At 50.5% G+C, this 19543-nt stretch overlaps 5 protein-coding genes across 5 annotated transcripts; 4 read left to right on the forward strand and 1 right to left on the reverse strand.

Annotated features, from left to right (window-relative positions):
* Positions 1-4083: 4083 nt before the first annotated feature.
* On the forward strand, positions 4084-9130 carry chsA (chitin synthase class I; the record flags this gene model as incomplete). The annotated part of the gene is made up of 10 exons (XM_022536701.1): positions 4084-4102; positions 4494-4561; positions 4621-6276; positions 6331-6732; positions 6783-7348; positions 7669-7766; positions 7829-8018; positions 8078-8276; positions 8385-8694; positions 8778-9130. The coding sequence occupies 10 exons, from the start codon at positions 4084-4086 to the stop codon at positions 9128-9130; spliced, it is 3861 nt and encodes a 1286-aa protein (XP_022384914.1).
* A 1111-nt stretch (positions 9131-10241) lies between these two features.
* On the reverse strand, positions 10242-12518 carry ABOM_009574 (putative AMP-binding enzyme; the record flags this gene model as incomplete). The annotated part of the gene is made up of 7 exons (XM_022536702.1): positions 10242-10369; positions 10437-10725; positions 10795-11841; positions 11897-11932; positions 12012-12159; positions 12222-12292; positions 12360-12518. 7 exons carry the CDS (start codon positions 12516-12518, stop codon positions 10242-10244), a joined length of 1878 nt encoding a protein of 625 aa, XP_022384915.1.
* Positions 12519-14031: 1513 nt separating this feature from the next.
* ABOM_009575 (putative GPI anchored protein) lies at positions 14032-16136 on the forward strand (the record flags this gene model as incomplete). The annotated part of the gene is made up of 6 exons (XM_022536703.1): positions 14032-14495; positions 14548-14886; positions 14945-15191; positions 15251-15352; positions 15402-15466; positions 15521-16136. The coding sequence occupies 6 exons, from the start codon at positions 14032-14034 to the stop codon at positions 16134-16136; spliced, it is 1833 nt and encodes a 610-aa protein (XP_022384916.1).
* A 737-nt stretch (positions 16137-16873) lies between these two features.
* On the forward strand, positions 16874-18646 carry ABOM_009576 (uncharacterized protein; the record flags this gene model as incomplete). The annotated part of the gene is made up of 2 exons (XM_022536704.1): positions 16874-17701; positions 17756-18646. 2 exons carry the CDS (start codon positions 16874-16876, stop codon positions 18644-18646), a joined length of 1719 nt encoding a protein of 572 aa, XP_022384917.1.
* Positions 18647-19069: 423 nt separating this feature from the next.
* Positions 19070-19470, forward strand: ABOM_009577 (phosphoglycerate mutase family protein; the record flags this gene model as incomplete). The annotated part of the gene is made up of 2 exons (XM_022536705.1): positions 19070-19174; positions 19252-19470. Coding segments are annotated over 2 exons (324 nt in total), but the record flags the coding sequence as incomplete, so codon positions are not given.
* Between the last annotated feature and the right edge of the window lie 73 nt (positions 19471-19543).

Below are 19543 nucleotides of genomic sequence, written 5' to 3' on the forward strand. Positions count from 1 at the left end.
GAATCACAAGAGAGGGATCCATATATTAAGGTTCCTGGCCGTCGCATCATCATCAGTATGTGAACGAACAGACATACAAGACAAAGAACAGATGCCGTTCAGGATATAGATCGGCTGATTCTTGCGCTTAGAGGTAGAACCTACGACACGGACGCATTAATCAATCCCAACATCTAATAATCCCGGACGTGCGGGGAAGAAAGGAATTCAAGACTCTGGTAAGTTTAATTACATCTGGCGTAGGATGGAGTGGAAATAGTCTTATGTGGTCACACATGGTCAACCCGTGCCCTAATATGGATCCTGAGGCCAGACTGCCGGGCACCAAACCTTAATCAGCGGCCGTTCCTGACTACCAGTAGTAGTCAACCTAGTGACTCGCGATGCCCTGATAAGGACTTGGAGCTGTCCTCATCGGGCACTCAAACTCAAATAAGGACAAAGACCGTCTACTTCATGATCGACAGGCACCGTGTACGGAGCCATGTTGGCATTGGACCGTTCAAAAGACAGGGAACATGAAACAGACACCCGCGCCCGCTGCGGCTGTCAAGGGGGGTGTTTGGCCAAAGGACCCAATAGCAAGGTGATGATACCCCGGAAAGACCAGCTCAACGAAAGCCGAAAGTGTCTATGAAAAGTAAACTATTCATGCTATGTTGCGCAAGCACTACTGTTCAGGCAGTGATATCCTAACTCCTAGAGTCTTTCAGGGTGTTCTGCCGCGAGTAAACACGATAATTGCCCCTGTACCCGGCAACTGGCTCTTGTGTGTAGCATCATATCAGCCCATCCAGCCCTTTATGCATAAACTGGTACCAGGGCCTTTCGTTGTATGAGCACCGAGGAAAGGACCCCGTGCAATTCTCAACAAGGACTTGCATTTCGCCAATCGAGTGGGGACAAATCCTAGAACTGGGGCTGGGATGTAATTTCCCAGTTTGTCCTTTCCGACGATTACTCCTGAACGGGGAGCAATAGCGCATCTTTCTTTGTTTTTGCCATGTGTGGAGAGTCTAAAGATGATGCTATTTCAACCCGTGCCCTCCACGGCCGATATCACTGCCACGTTCCACAATGAACAGCGTGGGGGTAGCTTTGCTTGAATGGTGGGACTCCGTTTGGTTAGAAAACGTGCCCTGATAACACAGCAAGCCGAGTCCTATCAATCAGCATTTCATATGACTTAGCTCCCCTTATTACAAAGAGATTTGGGTGGGAATGCTTGAACAGCGGGGCGGGATATATTTAGTAGTCTAGAAAATGTGTCTCAATCATCATACCATAGCTAAACGAATCATCGTCAGGTGTTGGCTCCCTTCCCCTTCATCTTCCAGTTGCGATAATGAGCTGCGGGCTGAACCCCATTCAAGATAATGCTGGATCCTAGCTAATGGATATTCCAACCGTTCTATCTTGCATCCTGATAACGATAACAAAGGGTGCACTGTTGCTTCTGTAACATGCAAAGATCCTCCCGGAAGATCTGTGGATCAACCCCTCAAATCAAGCCTCATGGCACCCAATCTCGCCGTATCAACTTATTTATCCGCTGCAAGTATGCCGATGTACCATAAAGCTAACAGTACTGACATTCATCCTTCGCCTCCATGTACCCAGGGTATTGCTATAGAGACTGCCAGATATCTATTGTCCTCTACATATTTGACGGCTACAAACTCGGCATTTATGAGAATATAGCCGTACCGTGCGTTATACTAACATATATACAGTTTTACTTGAGCCAGAATCTGCTTATTTTTATGCTGTACAGTCAAGGCTTGAGAGAACCCTATCAAAGACTACTATTTCCAGGTTTTGCCGAGAATGGTCGAGGTATAAATAGATTCCGCTGCGAGTTGAACGCTTATGAGAATCTTAGGAAGTACAACGTGTGCAAGTATGGCTTCGTTCTATATTTCTGCGGGTATATTAATCAAGTCGATTCTTTTGTGTTCCAGCCAGCTCTCTAACATTTTGTTAACGACAAATTCCCTCCTAACGCAATACTCCTCGAATAACTTCCAAATGCTGGGAGTTTAAAAATGCAAGAACTTCTCTACCATCTAGCGAGAAGATCAAAGGCAGGGACTCCCTCCAAACACGAAATTCTATTAGTGCTCGAGTAAGCTGATCAAGCAAGAACACTTGTGCTAGCTAAGGACTCATGCCCAGTGCTGTTAGCGGATTGTTGATATCCCTAACCCCAAAGCTTCCTCCAACGGCGAAAATAAATGTAAAATATGTTCTTGCCCATGCATGAAGTTCTATCTAGCAGCCTGGCAGCATAAAACGTTAGACTGGTCCTATCTCCTCCTATATACCAATCCGTTGTACTCACGATCAGTACCGTATATGGGCTTGTGAGTTATTAGCGGGAATGCCGCGCGGTACGGACATTGGTTACTATACTCTAGATGTCTACGTTTATACCTCTTCAATAGCCAGACCTGCATGCCGGAAATGACCTTCGCAGGAGGGACATCAACATCCCGGGATGTATTGATCGAGATTTATTCGACCATCTGTCATGGAGAGTCTAATACGACCTCTTGGATCCTGTCCACTTACCAAATCAGCCAGAGAAAGAACATCGTACTATACAAGACCGAAGGCACAGTATGCTAATACTACTACTAGTAGTAGTACTACGTCTACTTGTTCTGTCGACGGAGACATGGAACGCTGTAGCTCAATGCTATTCGCCCTTGGCCTAGGCGGTGGAGACGGTACACCAGGAACAAGTCACAAAAGGCGAGCTTATGTCATGTGATATCTCACGTAATCTTATGCGTTGTTGGGCCTTGAAATAGTAGTACGTAGGAGGAAACCAGGGGTAGACACATTACTTATCCTCAGGCTCTTGATCGAGAGACAATCCAATTTAAAGCTTGGAGTTGCTTGGAGTTGCTTGGGGGGGAGTTATAGACCACCGGCATATACTTCCCGTCGGCCCATTGCTGACAGTTATGACGTTGGTCGGATTAGTACAGTATATACATACACTAGCGCAGGTCTATAGTTAGACAGAGTATGTGAAAGGCAACGGAATATTCTGTGAGAGTCGTGACCTCCTCTGACAGGGCTGAAGAACTGCCTTTCTTTTAGGCTACCAAGAAAACGTTCCTATAAAAAGAACTGACAGACAAAAAGCACATTTTCCAATGACGCACCCAAGGAACCGCCACGGCAGTGTGGCTGTGGACGAGATGTTGTTGGCCCAGTGATGGGGAGTGGAGACACGACCCAATGGGCCAGTGCAACTCTACCGAACAGTAATAAAGAGAGTATCCACGGCTGGCCAGGGTTTCGTTTCTAGGGAATTAATCTCCCGGATGTTCTGATCCTGTCAGGAATTCTCCGTGGTGCTGAGACGGGAAGACTCTCCCACGGTCAAGGGAGATATCCATATACTACTAGTACTAGTAGTAGTAGTAGTCCGTAGACACAGCAGAGAGAAGCAAAGATACTCCGTACTGTCCGTACCGTACTGTGAATCCTCCCGTCCAATCAGGCCCCACTGTCTGTGTTTTTTTGTTATGTTCCCACATGACTTCACGATCGTCGGCTGGAAAAGGAAATCTCATTCGTACCTCATTCAACTTCTGCCCTCTAGTCAGATCCTCCCCATTAATTAGTTCGTTATCGTGGTCCACAAATCTCTGCTGATCTCTCCGTTCCTTGGTCAACAAACGTAACCCCCCGCCAAGACCGGTTGTGCCTCGCGCTTTGCTTTGCTTGGGGAAGAAAAGGTGGCGCGGGCAGCTTTCCCAGGCACTCGTCAAAAGAAAAGGCGGCCTCTTGCCCATCTTCTTCTTTAACCTCACCATTTCGTCGTGCTTCACGTTTCACCGAGATCAATCGGACGCTGTTGACAACAAATCAACGGTACCCACCTTTTATCTTGTCAACCGCCTATCACTCTTCGCTGAAACTTTCGCCGAGAAACCGACCTGGGAACCATTGAAAGTGAATTGAGAGCATTCCACCCGCGCTCCTGGCGCAATCTCTCTCCGCAACTCCCCTGTTCAAAGAACTCGCGCCGATTGGAACGATTATTAACCCGAAACACGATCGTCCAACATGTCGTACAATCGCCTGGGTCAGTATATTTCCCATTGCGCATCGTTCCCCGGGTTAAAGCTGTTCGGATTGCGTTGCTGTGGGCTGTCGCAGCGATACCCGTTCTCCGCATTCATTTCCGTTCTGAAACTTGAGAACGTTGGGGGGAATTTGTCGATAGCCTCGGCGCGCAAGCTGACAGCATCTTTTGTCGCCCTTCTTTGTTGTTGTGTTCGCCCTCGTTTTGTTTCCGCTTGCTCTCGCTTTCGCTGGACCCTCAGCCTTGTTGTATCCTTTGGTATACTGACGCCCGAGTCCAGGAGAGTCATATGGGGAGGACGACCATAGTAACTCTCCCATGATGAACCCCCATCAGATGAACAATCGGTCTCCGTCACCGGGTCGACCATTGAATGCCTACCAACTCTCAGATGTTTCTTATGGGCCACAGGAGCGTCTGCATATGCCTTCGAGTGATTTGCTGGCCGAGCAACCAACGGTAAGCATCCCGGATGACGACATACCATGGTGTCATATCTGACAACTTGGGGTAAACAGTATTCCGTGGAGAGGTTGCCAAACTCTTACGGTCATAACGAAGCCTACGAACAGCGCCACCCGCAGGCTTACCCCGGATATGAGTATTCGGTGGATCCCGAGGCCCATCACGACGCCTACTATACGCAACCTTACCAACCTACAGCCACGCCACATGATGATTATGACTTAGGACAATACCCCGAACACCAGCACCAGCACCAGCACCAGCACTCTTATAGTGATGATCGCATTCCCATGCTACAACAGGACAATCCATTCGGACCCGATCCCTACAGCGATGAATACCAGGTGGAAGAACCAGCTGACGGCCACACCCCAAGCCCGGCACCCCTCCGACGATGGAAAACGGTCAAGGAAGTGCAACTGTTCAATGGCAATCTCGTGTTGGATTGTCCGATCGCGCCCAAGCTTCTTAGCCAGGTTCCTCACGCGGAGCCTCCGGGCCGTGACGAGTTCACGCATATGCGCTATTCCGCCGCAACATGCGACCCCAACGACTTCTTTGAGGAGCGCTTCACGTTGCGCCAGAAACTGTTCGCTAAGCCTCGGCATACCGAACTTTTCATTGTGGTAACGATGTATAACGAGGATGACTTTCTTTTCGCGCGGACGTTGATTGGTGTATTCAAAAACATTGAGCATATGTGCTCGAGGACGCATAGCAAGACATGGGGCAAGGACGCATGGAAGAAGATCGTGGTTTGCGTGATTAGCGATGGTCGTGCCAAAATCAACCCACGAACCCGTGCAGTGTTGGCTGCTATCGGAGTCTACCAAGACGGCATTGCCAAGCAACAAGTCAACGGCAAAGACGTGACAGCACACATCTACGAATATACCACTCAGATCGCTCTCGAGCTGAAGGGAACCCAAGTTCAAATCAAAGGACGTTCTGCAGTTCCCGTGCAGATGATTTTCTGTCTGAAGGAAAAGAACCAGAAGAAAATCAACTCCCACCGCTGGTTCTTCCAGGCATTTGGACGAGTATTGGACCCCAATATTTGCGTGCTTCTCGATGCGGGAACGAAGCCCGGCAAGGACTCCATCTATCGTCTCTGGAAGGCATTCGATGTGGAGCCGATGTGTGGAGGGGCTTGTGGTGAAATCAAAGTCATGTTGTCGCATGGAAAGAAACTGCTCAATCCCCTGGTTGCTGGTCAAAACTTCGAGTACAAACTGAGCAACATCCTCGACAAGCCTATGGAATCCGCGTTTGGGTTCATTAGTGTGCTTCCTGGTGCATTTTCGGCGTACCGATATGTCGCATTGCAAAATGATAAGAACGGCCAAGGTCCGTTGGAGCGGTATTTCCTTGGTGAAAAGATGCATGGCGCGAATGCCGGTATTTTCACGGCGAATATGTACCTGGCTGAGGATCGTATTCTGTGTTTCGAAATTGTCACCAAGCGGAATTGTCGCTGGCTCCTGCAATACGTGAAGTCGTCTACTGGCGAGACCGACGTTCCGGATCGGATGGCCGAGTTCATTCTTCAGCGCCGTCGGTGGCTGAACGGCAGTTTCTTCGCCGCGGTGTATGCGATCGCCCATTTCTATCAGATCTGGAGAAGCGACCATTCGGCTATTCGGAAATTCATGCTACTCGTCGAGTTTTTCTATCAGACCATCAACATGCTGTTTGCTTGGTTTGGCATTGTAAGCACGACTCTTATCTCCTACCGGCTACGGCCACACTGACTCTTATTGCAGGGTAACTTCTTCTTGGTTTTCCACATTCTCACGACATATCTCGGGCAGAAGGACCTCCTCGGTACCACTGGTCGAGTGCTTGGAGTGGTTTTTGAATGGCTTTACCTGGCAACATTGGTAACGTGCTTCGTCTTGGCCCTGGGTAATCGGCCGGGCGGGTCCAACAAGTTCTACATGACCATGGTCTATTTCTGGATTGGGATCATGATTTACCTGGCCTTTGCTTGCATTTTCGTCACGGTGAAATCGATCCAAACGGAGGTGCAGCAGGAAGGCTTTACCTTCACGGATCTATTCACCAACTCCACGTTCTTCACGATCATTGTGTCCTTGGGCTCCACGTATGTCATGTGGTTTGTGGCATCGATTATCTTCTTTGATCCCTGGCATATGTTCACCAGTGTAAGTTCCCCTAGTCTGACTCTCAAGTTGGCCATTCTCACCCGGGACAGTTCATCCAATATATCTTGCTCACTCCGACGTATATCAACGTGTTGAATATCTACGCGTTTTGCAATACTCACGATATCACATGGGGTACAAAGGGTGACGACAAGGCGGAAAAGCTGCCCTCCGCGAACCTGAAGCCGGGCGGCAAGGTGGACGTCGACATTCCGCAGGATGATGGCGATCTGAACGCCCAATACGACTCCGAGTTGGCCAAGTTTGCTGAGAAGCCACCCAAGGAAGTACAGGTCGTCTCGGAAGAAGAACGGCAGGCCGATTACTACAAGGGATTCCGAAGTGCGGTCGTGTTGGCCTGGGTGTTTTGCAACTTTGCTCTGGGGGCCGTCGTGCTCAGCGCAGCAGGCTTGGACCGCTTCGACGAGAACGAAAAGACCAATGAAGGCTCGAACCAACGATCCCAGATCTACATGGCAGTCGTCCTCTGGAGTGTTGCCGGATTGTCTATCTTCAAGTTTATCGGAGCGCTGTGGTATTTGGTTGTGCGAATGGTAGGTGCATCCTTCATCAATACGTCTGATTCTTCACTGACGATTGTTTGCAGTTCCGCGGTGTTTAATTCTGGTCAAATGTTTTCTCTATGCGAATGATGTTTTTCGGGTACCACTGCAGGCTCATGTGGTACTATAAATGACGATGATGTCTCATGATGCCACTTTTATGGCCAAGATACCCTCGTGGCTATATGATATTGATGGATTTTGTCTACGGCGGGGCTTTGTATGTCACGAACGCGGACATGATGTATGATGTAGATACGAGGACTTATTATTTAGGATCGTCCAAAATGTAAACTATAGATTGGAAGATAACGGCCCGCTTTGCTCCCGGAGCCCAATTGATTGGAAGATCTGCAGATAACCCTGACATTAGTGCCTCCATGGCCGATAAGATTCTTCATGACGCCATCCAGGCAAAGGGTTGTGAGATTCTCTTCAAATCCCGACGCTGGATGAAGCCCGGCCCTCAAGGTACGTCGTATATCTTGGGTCATGCCCGGAAGGTCCTCATTCGAGCATCCCACCATTGACAGTGGGCCCTAACATTAAAAGGTCACTCAAAGCAGTATCAGTCACGGGCTTCTTCATCTCATGCACCTACTACTGTAAATTCACCATGCTTATATCCCAAAGTAAACCCGACCTGAACTATTCCGAGCGGGAATCGAATAGTGACACGGAGACGTTATGGAGTGCCGCGTCGGAGCAAAAGACTCGAAGAAAGTCAGTCCCAGTTGCCTCCCTCCTGAGAGATGCGGGGATTGCTAACTAACTCGGTGTAGGATTGACCTCTCAGTCCTCCCCCTGTTGCTGTTGGGGATGACAGTATTCCAACTGGACCGCATGAACATCGCCAGTGCCTTGACCGGCGGCTTCGGCAAGGATATCCACATCGACCAGAGCACCGTCAATTTAGGAAACCAACTGATGTTTCTGGGCATTATTGTGCTGGAGATTCCGTCCAATCTCCTACTGCAGAAAGTAAGTCGTCAAATGCTGTCGACCACCTTCGTCATCAGTCATATGGCATCCCACATTTATCCACACTGCCATGACCACGACAATTAACCCAACACCCTCGATACACAGCTCGGCCCCGACAAATGGATCCCCGCGCAGGTCCTCGCATTCGGGACCATCGCAACCTTCCAAATCTTCCTGCGCAATCGAACCGGCTTCCTAGTCGTGCGGAGTCTGCTCGGGCTCGCCGAAGCAGGCTACATCCCGGCCTCCCTATACACGCTATCGACATGGTATGCCAAAGGCGAGCTGGCGAAACGAGTCGGCATCTTCTTCTTCGGGATGTTCGGCGGAAACGCCATCTCGCCTCTGATCGGGGCGGCGATATTGAAACTCGACGGGAAACATGGCCTGAAAGGTTGGCAATGGATCTTCCTGAGTATGACCATCCCTTCGATACCAAAACACTCCGGGGATATATAGCTAGCTAGCCCTAAGCTAACATCCAACCAACACATACAGTCGAGGGCATCTTCACCATAACCACCGCAATTCTCATCCTGCTACTCCTCCCCCAAAGCCCCTCAAACCCAAGCCCGTATCTCCTGAACCGTGGCGTGATCGCCTTCTCCCCCGAAGACAGAGACGTCCTCCTCGCTCGCAGATCCCGAAGAGAAGAAGGAGAAGGAGAAAGAGAAAGCAAAAGAGAAAGCGAAGACACCTCCAACCCGCACCCAGCATCTCACATCAAAAAGGCCCTCCTCAACTACCGCCGCTGGCCCCATTTCCTCCTCGCCCCCTGCGTCTTCTCAACCTGGAGTCCGCTAACAACCTACACGCCCACGATCATGATGTACGTTCCTCCCATCATATAACACCCAACACAACAGAAATCCCCCCCCCAAAAAAAACCAGGGAACAAATAAATACCAAAGACCCCAAACAGGACCCTAACGAGAAGAAAAAAAAAAAAAAAAAGGACCCTAGGCTTCACACGCCTACAATCCAACGCGCTCACCGCAATCGGCGCCACCCTCGCCCTACCCCTAGTCTTCCTCTTCTCCTACATCAGCGACCGCAGCGCCAAACGCGGCCTAACCGTCATCGCCGCCGTGACGTGCTATCTGATCGTGCTGGTCGTGTGTCGGTGTCTTCTTCCCCGTGCAGAGGGCAAATGGAGCCAATTCGGTATCTGGACTGTGATCAATGCCTTCGCGGTGTGTTACCATCCCGTGCATAATACGTGGTTGCAGCTGAATTGTGAATGTGCGGGCGAGAGGAGTATTGCTATTGCGTGAGTTCCTAGTCTTTTTTTCTTTTATATCCTTGCTGTGATGTAGATTAGGGCTAATGGGTTGTATTGTTGTGATTGTTAGGATGTGTAAGTGTTCTCTGGTGGTTTGTTAACAGGGTTATTGTTGTTGGATTGGTTGCATAGGAGCTAACGGCGATGGATTTGGCTTGTCTAGGGGTCATGGCTTCGAATGCCGGTTTGATGGGCGGGTCGCAGATCTTTCAGGAGAGGGACTCACCCAGGTACGTTCTTTTTCTTTTTATGATTCTTTATGGATGTGGGACTGATGCCTGGGGTTGGGTTTGTAGGTATCTTACTGGACTTGTCGTTATGATTGCCCTGGTGGCGGGGGCGCTGGTGTTGGCGATTGGGCAGGAGGTTATCTATCTCCGGTTGAATTCTAGGGCGAGGAGGATGGGGAAGGCTGAGGTTTACGTGTCATGATTTGCATACACTATATGATCTGGGTATGGAGTTGGGCTGGTAAAAGCGGGAGTTGATGGCGTTGGTTTCTTCAGGGCTACGCTTGGGCATACGTCTTGTCTAGAAGATATATATAGAATTTATTTATTTTTTTTAACTTAGATTGGTAGATTATCGCTTGAGCGGGCTACTTCTAGAGTTTTCCAGTTCACAATTGTCTGTCTGTCCCATTACTACTACTACTACTACTCACCAGACGAAATGGAAAGTTAGCTTAACGAGTTCTTTTCCCGGAGGATCTTGATAGCATCCTCCTTCAGTTTGAACTTCTGGATCTTTCCGCTGGCCGTCTTGGGGAAGATGGTCGAGTGTTCCAGATTGAAAACATACTTCGGGGCTGTAGAGGAAGGACGTCAGTTCTCTCTATGTGCTCCGGAAGTACTCTGCTGAAGCGGAGGTCTTACCAAGGTGATTGCTTAATCGCCCCCTGACCCATTCCCGGATGTTCTCCTCAGTCAAAGGCGCAGAAGCCTTGTCCTGATGTTCTTTGGGAATAATGAAAGCAGCCACGACCTCTCCGTATTTCTCATCGGGCACACCGACAACCGACACGTCCATCACGCCAGGATACGTCAATATACAGTTTTCGATCTCAAGCGGGTGGATGTTCTCTCCGCCGCGGATAATGAGGTCTTTGATTCGTCCCGTAATCGTCACATACCCGTCCGGGGATATGGTGGCTTCGTCGCCGGACTACGCTCCGTGTCAGCTAGCGGGAATCTATGTGATGGGTTCTGTGGGTAAGAGTAAAAGAACACATACATGCATCCAGACCTTCCCCTGATCATCTGCGATCATCGCCTCCGCGGTGCGCTGCGGGTCGCCCCAGTACTCTTTCATCAAGAGGTATCCGCTCACCGCCAGTTCGCCGGGCACACCGACGGGGAGAATCTGGCTCCGATCGGCGGGGTTCACGATTTTCGCTTCTACATGCGGCATGAGTCTGCCGACGCTGTTGATGCGCTTGTCGATGGGGTCGTCGGTGGTCGTCATGGCGGAGACGGGGCTGGTTTCCGTCATGCCGTAGCAGATGGTTAACTCCGTTAGGTTGAGGACTTTGTGGAGTCTCTGCATGAGGGCGGCGGGCACGCTGCTTCCGGCGGCGATGCCGGTTCGCAGATGGCCGAATCCTTCGTTTGGTACCTCGCCGTCGTCGATCAGGGTGAGTTCTTCGATGAACATTGTCGGGACGCCATACAGCGCGGTGCACCGCTCCTCTTGGACGGCCGTGAGCGCTGCTCTGGCATTGAACGATTCGGTGGGGAATACGACGGCCGAGCCGTGCGTTGCCGTGGCCATGTAGCCTAGCACGGAGCCGAAGCAATGAAACAGCGGTGGAGGACAGCAGACAATGTCCTCCGGGGTAAGGCGCATGCGGTCGCCGATCTGGGAGCCGTTGTTAAGCACCGACCGGTGGGTCAGACAGGCGGCTTTGGGCATGGCAGTGGTGCCGGATGTGAATTGGATGTTCACGACGTCATGGGGCGATAGATTTCGGTGTGGCAATGCGGCTTCGTCTGCTGTTGCGCTGGATATCAGCGATGAATACTTCGTCAAGGATTTGTACTCGGAGATGTCCACCCGGCCGGCAGAGTTGTCGACCATAATGATATGCTTCAGGGATGGGACGAGGGCGGACTCCAGTTTTGCTTTGTGGAGGTCTTGGACCAGGTGCTGTAAGATTGCGATGTTGCTTCGGGGCTCTTTTCGCGGCAGATTCGATTCGGTGCTAACAATCATATGGGTGGCCTCGAGGTGGTTTAACGCCGAGACCACCTGAGTTGCGTTGAATGATGGGTTGATTGGGACCTGAGAAGGGCAGTTAGAATTTCATTCCGCAGTATTCGCGACGGAAGAGACTCACGAGGATGGCTCCAAGTTTAAACAACGCATAAGTCGCCTGCGGCACACTGGACGTGAGCGATCTTGGATAATGATACTGAGCGTCATTGGCGCCGGAGATGGGACTTATCGCATACAATGGAGAACTCCATGGAATTTCCCAGCATCACTCCCACCCGGTCGCCTGTGCGCACGCCAACCGACTCCAAGCCCCGTGCCAGGGCGTTGCTTTTCGCATCGAGACCGGCATACGTTACTCGGTCATTTTGGTGCTTGCAAATGACACTGATCATGAGTTAGCTTCTCTTCCAGAGCAAGATGGGCTGGGGACGGGTCAGGAAACAGACGCTGTTCGGTCACCATATGATCTAACGATTTGAGCGAAATGGTCCCCGATGGTGGTTTCGAGCAATGGGGGCTTATAGTCAGAACAAGTCACGTTAGCCTCATGCGATCTAGACGGTCGACACGTAGTACAGGGATACCTCTAACGGTCCACGAGCATAGCTCTGGGTCAGCAAGCCTCGCCGCCATGGGGGCAGGGCTTGCAAGGTCTTCGACAAGTGCCTGGCGCTCCGAGGCGTCCCCGGGGAAACAGCACTCGGGCGACAGGCGAATGGGACACACTTTTTGAGAACAATCATCGCCGCCACATCACTTGTGGTACCAGAGGGCTGTCGTTGGCGTCGTTTGTTGTGTATAGGTCGCGGGTACACCAGTGACCCCCTTGCGTACCGATTGCCGTAAAGGATCACCAAATAGTTTCGATTAGGGCCAATTGTTTATCACTGTACCATCGCGGCAATTTGATTGCTGGTCAGGAAGATCGCACCGGTTCGACAGGTCCACCAGGAGCTCTTATAAGTTGCAGGGAGAGAACGAAAAGACGACGAAGAAAAAAGGTGGTGGCGGACTTTCAGCTCTTCCCCTCACATTAAGTCAATCATGCATGCTACCTTATGCGGGGTTCGGCTCCATCATCGTGACCGCAAATTGCCGAGATTCGTTGGATTTGACTAATCGCGTGCCTGAATTGCCCACGGAGCTTCTTCAAATGCTGCGGTAGATCTACGCTAATTTGTTAGACAGGTTCTTGTTTTAAATGGTCGGGCTAGTTGAGAGTCGCGGTTCTGGACCACTGGACCCTGGTGGATTTGGCCACATTCCTCTCCTCCATGTTTCATCATCTTTGTCACCACCGACAGTGCTGGGCACCACGGATACCTTTCTTTCTGGATCTTCCGTATTCTATGGGATTTACTTCACTATTATCCCTATGAGACTACTATTAGTCAGTGATGTCTCCGACGATCGGGGCGGCTTGGTCACGTTGGGACGAAAAAGGAGGTTAGGGTTGAACTCGACCGAGGTTCAGAGATATATCTCGGCGACCATACCGAACTCGCTCAATCCATCCTCATGCCAGTCAGAGCGGCATCGAACTGAGTCAAGAAAATAATTGAATTTCGCATTTCCCTACAAATTATGTAATTATCCTGGTGCGCCCTGGAAAGTAGAAAATGAATTCAATTCCTGTGTTGACCCACGGCGGCGGAACACGAACCCAAGACACATAATCAATTCATCATGATTAAATACCCATGAGTCCCTGGGGGAAGCCCCCTGGATGAAGAGTCATTCTAACGATATCCTGCTGTGTACAGCCCCATCATTCTACTGACGGTCTGTCAATCATCAGGAAGTGGCCTGGACCACCAATGATATAAGCGAAAAGTGGGTTAACTCACTACTAGTTAATTGTGATGTTAGCCTGAGGGGCCGTTGGTTAGGTGCCGTACTAACGTCGGCTTCAGCCTTGCGGCACAGTGACACTGCATGGCTAGCAGGTTGGGCTAGACCCAACAGAGCATGATAGCGGCAGCTCACCTCTGCTTAGGTTGAACGAACACAGGGCTGTGCAGTTAGTACCATATAATTATAACTCCCTCGTTGTCACACCTTTTTCTAGCTCAGGCACTAGCAGGGGGGACGGTCCGCTCACACATAGTTACATCGAGGCACCTCCTACATTAAAGGGGTATATGTACCCAGCAAGATGGAGTGTGTTTTGTTCCGTTTGTGTTTTCTCCCCCATAAAAGCGGGTATACAGTCCAGGAATTGCCGCCGGGGACGGATTATTCTTCCGATCAGATAGGATGGACGCTGTTAGAATCCTTGGCCTGTTGGCTCTCTTGACTATCTTTAGCGTTGTTCAAGGGGTCAACTTGGCGCTCGATCAGCATTCCCAAGCCTTGGAATTCCCACAGGCCCGACGACTTACTGCGGCTAGTCTGCCCCCGAGTCTCAGAGTACGAGAGATCGAAACAGTCGCCCTGAAGAGAGAGGCAAGTTTCGACTTTATCCACGAAGCGCCGGAAGATGGCACGGAATACGTCTTCGCAACTACCCTCAACGTGGCATCTCAACACCCGATTCTCGCCCTCGAGGCTTTAGATGCCGACATAAATGACATGTCATGCTCGGACTCAAAGATCCAGCTGTCCATCGGCTCGGCTACTCGGACGGAAGCCCTAAAGCAGGAACTTGAGGCGGTATCGGATTTTGTCGTGGTCACCTCCCATGCAGGCTGTGACTTGGAAGGGGAAAGGTCCATCCATCGGTAAGTGTCTGAGTGCGGAGCCGAGACCGAGTCCATCTCATGCTGTAAATAGTGTGACGAAGACAACTGTCGATCTTGCTCGTCAAGTATTCACTCTGGAGAAAGTCAAAAGCGATTGGCACGATGCAAGTCATTCCACCAGCGTGTCTTTCTCTCACAGGCACCGATCAAGGATCCAGAAACGCACATATACCTTGCATCAGAAACGACAGCAGGAGTCAACGAGTGCGCCGACAACCACGAAGGTGGTAGGGGAAGGTTCTGCACCTTCCATATCTTTCCCAGCGGCTCCCACTGCAACAACGGGACTGCCTTCGACTGCGACAAAATCGCTCGACAAGCATTATATTGATCAGAAGATATTTCCGCCAGATACCCCTGCGGCTGACATGTTCATGTAGGTCTCAAAGACGCAATACTAAGATGTTTCACGGCGCTAACGACCCTAGACCGCAAGGAGTGACAGTGACCTGTAAAAACTGCACGCTCCAAGGCGATATCGAGATAACCCGAGGCTCGTTCAATATTTCTGGGAACACGATTAAAGACACAATCGCCTTTTTTGATGACGGTGCACTTGAAATCATATCGAATGGCCTTTACGCGCAGGTTGAACTTGGCCTTGACCTTTCGTTGAGTCAATCTCTGGCTTCCCTCAACATATCTCTCCCTACGATTCCCCTCACTCCATTTGAGGTAGGCATCCGGGCACAAGGTGCTATCGTGTTTTATTATGACGACATTGACGATCCTAGATACCAGGAGTTGTAGCTTTCGGGCCGCTGATCCAACCGGATCTCTCACTTAGCGTTAATATGGTTGAGAAGATAGGGTTCTCTTATGGCTTCAATCTTTCGGTACTGTTTCCTAGCTGGGGGATTTGCCCGTTTATGCTAATTTATGTAGGTGCCCGATAACTCGAATATTAAGATCAACATGAGTGAGCCCGGAAACTCCTCTATCTCGGGTTTGTACGTTGTCCACAACAGTGCATGCATGTCGAATAGCCAGCTAACAGGGCGTAGTGATAAAACTAAGGTTCACGCACTAGAGTTTGAATCTACATCTGCACCGGCGTCCTTAATTTTTAGTGTTACCTTTACGCCGCAGATCCTGCTCGGGGTCAGTACGGCGAAGGGCTTAGTATCCGGCGGTGTTGGAGCATTCGTCAACTTGCCAAAAGTATCTGTGAATGCGACTCAACTGAGTCATGTCAGTGAAAAGTGTGAGCCTGTGGATGGTAATGGGAACGAAGGTGACAGCTTGACATCTGTCCTGGATGATGTCTTCGACAGCCTGACGCATATAGCCCCTTCGGTGGACATCAACATGGGTGTCCTAGCCAACATGGAGGTCGACATCGCCGATTTCAGTGAAAGGATAGGAGTAGAAGCTGTCCTGGCATCAACCTCCTATCCTTTACCCACCGCGTGTTTGAAGTATGATGCGGAGAGCCACACATATGGTACTCCGTCACGGACGCCAAGCGCCACCGCAACGTCCGGGTCAGTTAAAGGAGCCGACGACGGGTCGTCAGAATCGGATAAACAGTCTGGTGCCGCGAGCTTGGGAGAGAATTTTGGTCTTCTACCGCTCAGTATTTTGACGGCTTCGCTCATTGCTGTTGGATATTGTAATTAGGGCTGATGAAGATGGAATGAAGCATGTGTGCACGATATGGAAAGATGTATGGAGTAGATAGTACTAGTAGTGTCATGGATCGGAGACAAATGAAGGGGTGTATGCAAATCATGCAAACCATACAAACCCCAAGGTTTAAGGTTTAAAAAGAAGCAACCGCAGGGTCTTGTGGCAATGGCGGCCGTGACCTGGAGGGGTCGATCGCTCCCTATCCAAGGATAGATTTAGGCAGGCTGTGGGGGGAAAGAATGCACTGCCATTGGTGTCCTTAGTGGGCATTGTTCGTATTGCCAGAAGACAAAGAACAAGAAGCGCACTGCCACAGGACATGTGATGTCGCATTGCAAACGCGGGAGAGGGCGTCGGGCACCCAATCGAGTCTAGCGCGGAGTCGGGATCCCAAAGAGGAAAGGTGGGCTCTGGACGCTCGAGGTTCTTCCGTCCTCACGCATTCAGGCATCTCTTTCTACATCTATTCTCTTCCCCCTCAAGTGAAGGCTTGGTGTTCCTTAGTCATTAAAAAAAATTTACTCCTCAGCGCGACGTTGGACAGTCTGTTTTCTCGCTTTCTGAAAGCGCAACGACCTCCTCGTCTTCGGGTGAATCCTTTGAACTCAGCCGCCTGAAAAAGCCCTCATTACACTACCCTATCAGGAAAGGCTTCATCGGGTTCGACCCTGACTGTACTGTACATCATCCATCATTTCTTTCGTTGGAACACGAGTCACTCCTTGATAATGTCTGCCGACCAATTGCTTTTCTCAATGGGTCATTCATCCCAGGGTGATGAATTCTTCGACTTTGACAACTTCTTTGATTTTCCCTCGGGTCATGTCGACAGTAACCCGACCTCGGTCAATTCAATCTCCCCCAAGGACTTGGACCTGGCCTACAACGACCTAGACGGGTCAAATTGGGATTCGGGGCTTGACATGTGCACTCAATTTCCATTCACCGACTTTGGCAGCAACGAACCATCATTCCAGGAATACTACGGTGGCGCCGCGAATGCCGAGCCCGTGGTAGATCCCAATGATATCCTTCAACTGCCTTCAACTTCACCCAGTGAAGTCTTCGTGGGATCTGGTTTTGACAGTGCCTGGCTGCCAGGTGCGCACGGTTACGACGACCATTACTATTCGACCATTCGCCATATGGTCGAGTCGCAAGCGGCGGTTGACCCGAGCTGTTCATCCAAGAAAGAAAAGCGTCGAGAAGCAGCCATAGCCTTACATCTGCAGCGCTTGCAAGATGCCCCACTTCCCGAGACAGACTTGTCTTCGGATTCAAATACCAGCTTCCCATCGCCTCCGTGGAGTGTTTCACATGACGCTGCATGCGCCAGCCCTGCGACTACTTCATTATCTGATTCAACCGGCAAGTCGCCAACGCCTCCCTCCGCCGATGCGACAGCCGGCGGGATGGAGTTGGTCTTAGACCTTAACATGAACACGCCGGCGAATCTACCGAGGAAGCAGAAACCTCGGTCACGGGCTCAAAAAGAAAATTACATCAAAGTCCGAAAACATGGTGCCTGTGAAAAACATCGAAAACAGCATAAGAGGGTAAGTCAACCGACAATTTATCTAGGCGAGCAAAGTATACTGATAAGGATTTAGTGCAATTGCCTGGACATCAAGGGCGCTCACCTCAATGTCAACAGCATCGCTCTTTCTCCTACTACAGCGGTATTTGACTCGGCCAGACAGATTAGCCTGTCTCACACACGGCCACGCCATGTTTCACTGCCTAAACAGACACCGCCCGGCGTGCTTCCACCCAATGTGGAAGCTCCCAAGAGCGTGCTTTGGAAGCACAGGGAGAGAGATGTTCCTTGGTCTCCACGGGACAATTACTCGGTCACTGCGCCTTCACCATTGGATGTGTACCATGGAAGGCGCTCACCGGGCTCTCTGTCAAAGCCAATGGAAGCCGCACACACGGGACAACCCAGACCACAGGTGTCACAGTCTTACAGGTCGACAACGCCTTGGCGTGGTGTCGGCCAGACTCCTTCAGTTCCTGGCCGCCTGATGTCGCCAAAGCAGAAGCTGCTTGTAACGACCTCGAAGCAACAATCTGTCCTAGAACGGGGATCTACCGTCAATCACGTGTCAAGCGCTTTGCCTCAGACTATTACTTGGCGTCTCAGCCCAGTTACAAAGGCAAACAACGAACGTTCACTTCGCATAGAGTCTACAAGGGCAGAGATGAACTCCCTGCCACTTCAATCTGTATCTACCAGTCGCTCTTCGACTGGTGGAAGCCAACAATCGCGCATTGCGCAAACTATTTCTACTGTCACAAGCCAACAAGCATCGGCTGGAAAATGCCCTACCGCGCTCAGCAAGTCTGCTACCACAGCGATTTTCAGCACTGGCCTCGCATTTGCCGGCTTTTGGCAGGCTATTGGATCGGTTGTTTCTTCGGCCGGGGGCATGCTTGGTAGTCTCGCTGTCTTTGCTTCCAAACAACATTGGTTTGCTAGGAAGGGACTGGGGCTAATTTAACCCCGAGCCTGTCTGAGCTTTTGTTCATGCTGAAGCTGCTGTCCTTTGATTGTTCGGTTGTGGGAAAAGATACCTCCTGGTCATTTTTGGTTTGTTGCGACGTTTTTTAGCGGGGTTTGTTGGACATATTTTCATGGATATTCGATCGGTCTTTAACGATTGGCTAGAGTTAGAGAAATAAATAATTTTCTACCTTCATTTTCTCATTCCATGGTCTCTGTAGTCCAGGGCTGGTTCCTGTAAACACAAAATAGAATGCATGCTTGCAGTTTCCCCACCCTTAGGCAAACTACCCCACGGCCCGTGGAGTTTAGGGTTAGGAGAGTGTCCACACCAGGCACGCCGTCTTGTACCTGAATGTCACTCTCGTACTACTAGTAGTCACCCCTAATAACCATCCATGCAGGTCCATTTGTCGTGACAATGACATCCAAATCCACCCCTCCAGACTTCCACTTCAACTTCACAACCGTGACCGGTTATTTCCTCCAAGATGACCCAAGCACCGACCCCGACAACTTCGACTACGTAAGTCCCATGCCACTCCATCCCGCACCTCATCCCCAATAAACAAAAGAATAAGCACCCACAAAGCCAACAAACAGGTCACATCCAATTTCGGACTCATACCTCGGAGCTACGACTCCGACCCTGAGTTCGACCCCGAGGGCCGCAAGACCCAGTGGGAGCGGTTCGAGTACCAACTCAACCAGCTAAACCGGGACAGCAGTCCCGCGACGCAGTTCAAGCTGCTCTTCCTGGGTAGACATGGCGAAGGGTTGCATAATGTCGCCGAGAGGAGATACGGTACTGAGCTTTGGGATGTATGTATCCGTCCTTCCACTAGTATCCCTCTTCCTCTGTCTCTCTCTCTCTCTCTCTCTCTCTCTCTCTCTC

The sequence above is a fragment of the Aspergillus bombycis genome, assembly GCF_001792695.1.
Source record: "Aspergillus bombycis strain NRRL26010 chromosome Unknown contig00118, whole genome shotgun sequence".
NCBI lineage: Eukaryota > Fungi > Ascomycota > Eurotiomycetes > Eurotiales > Aspergillaceae > Aspergillus > Aspergillus bombycis.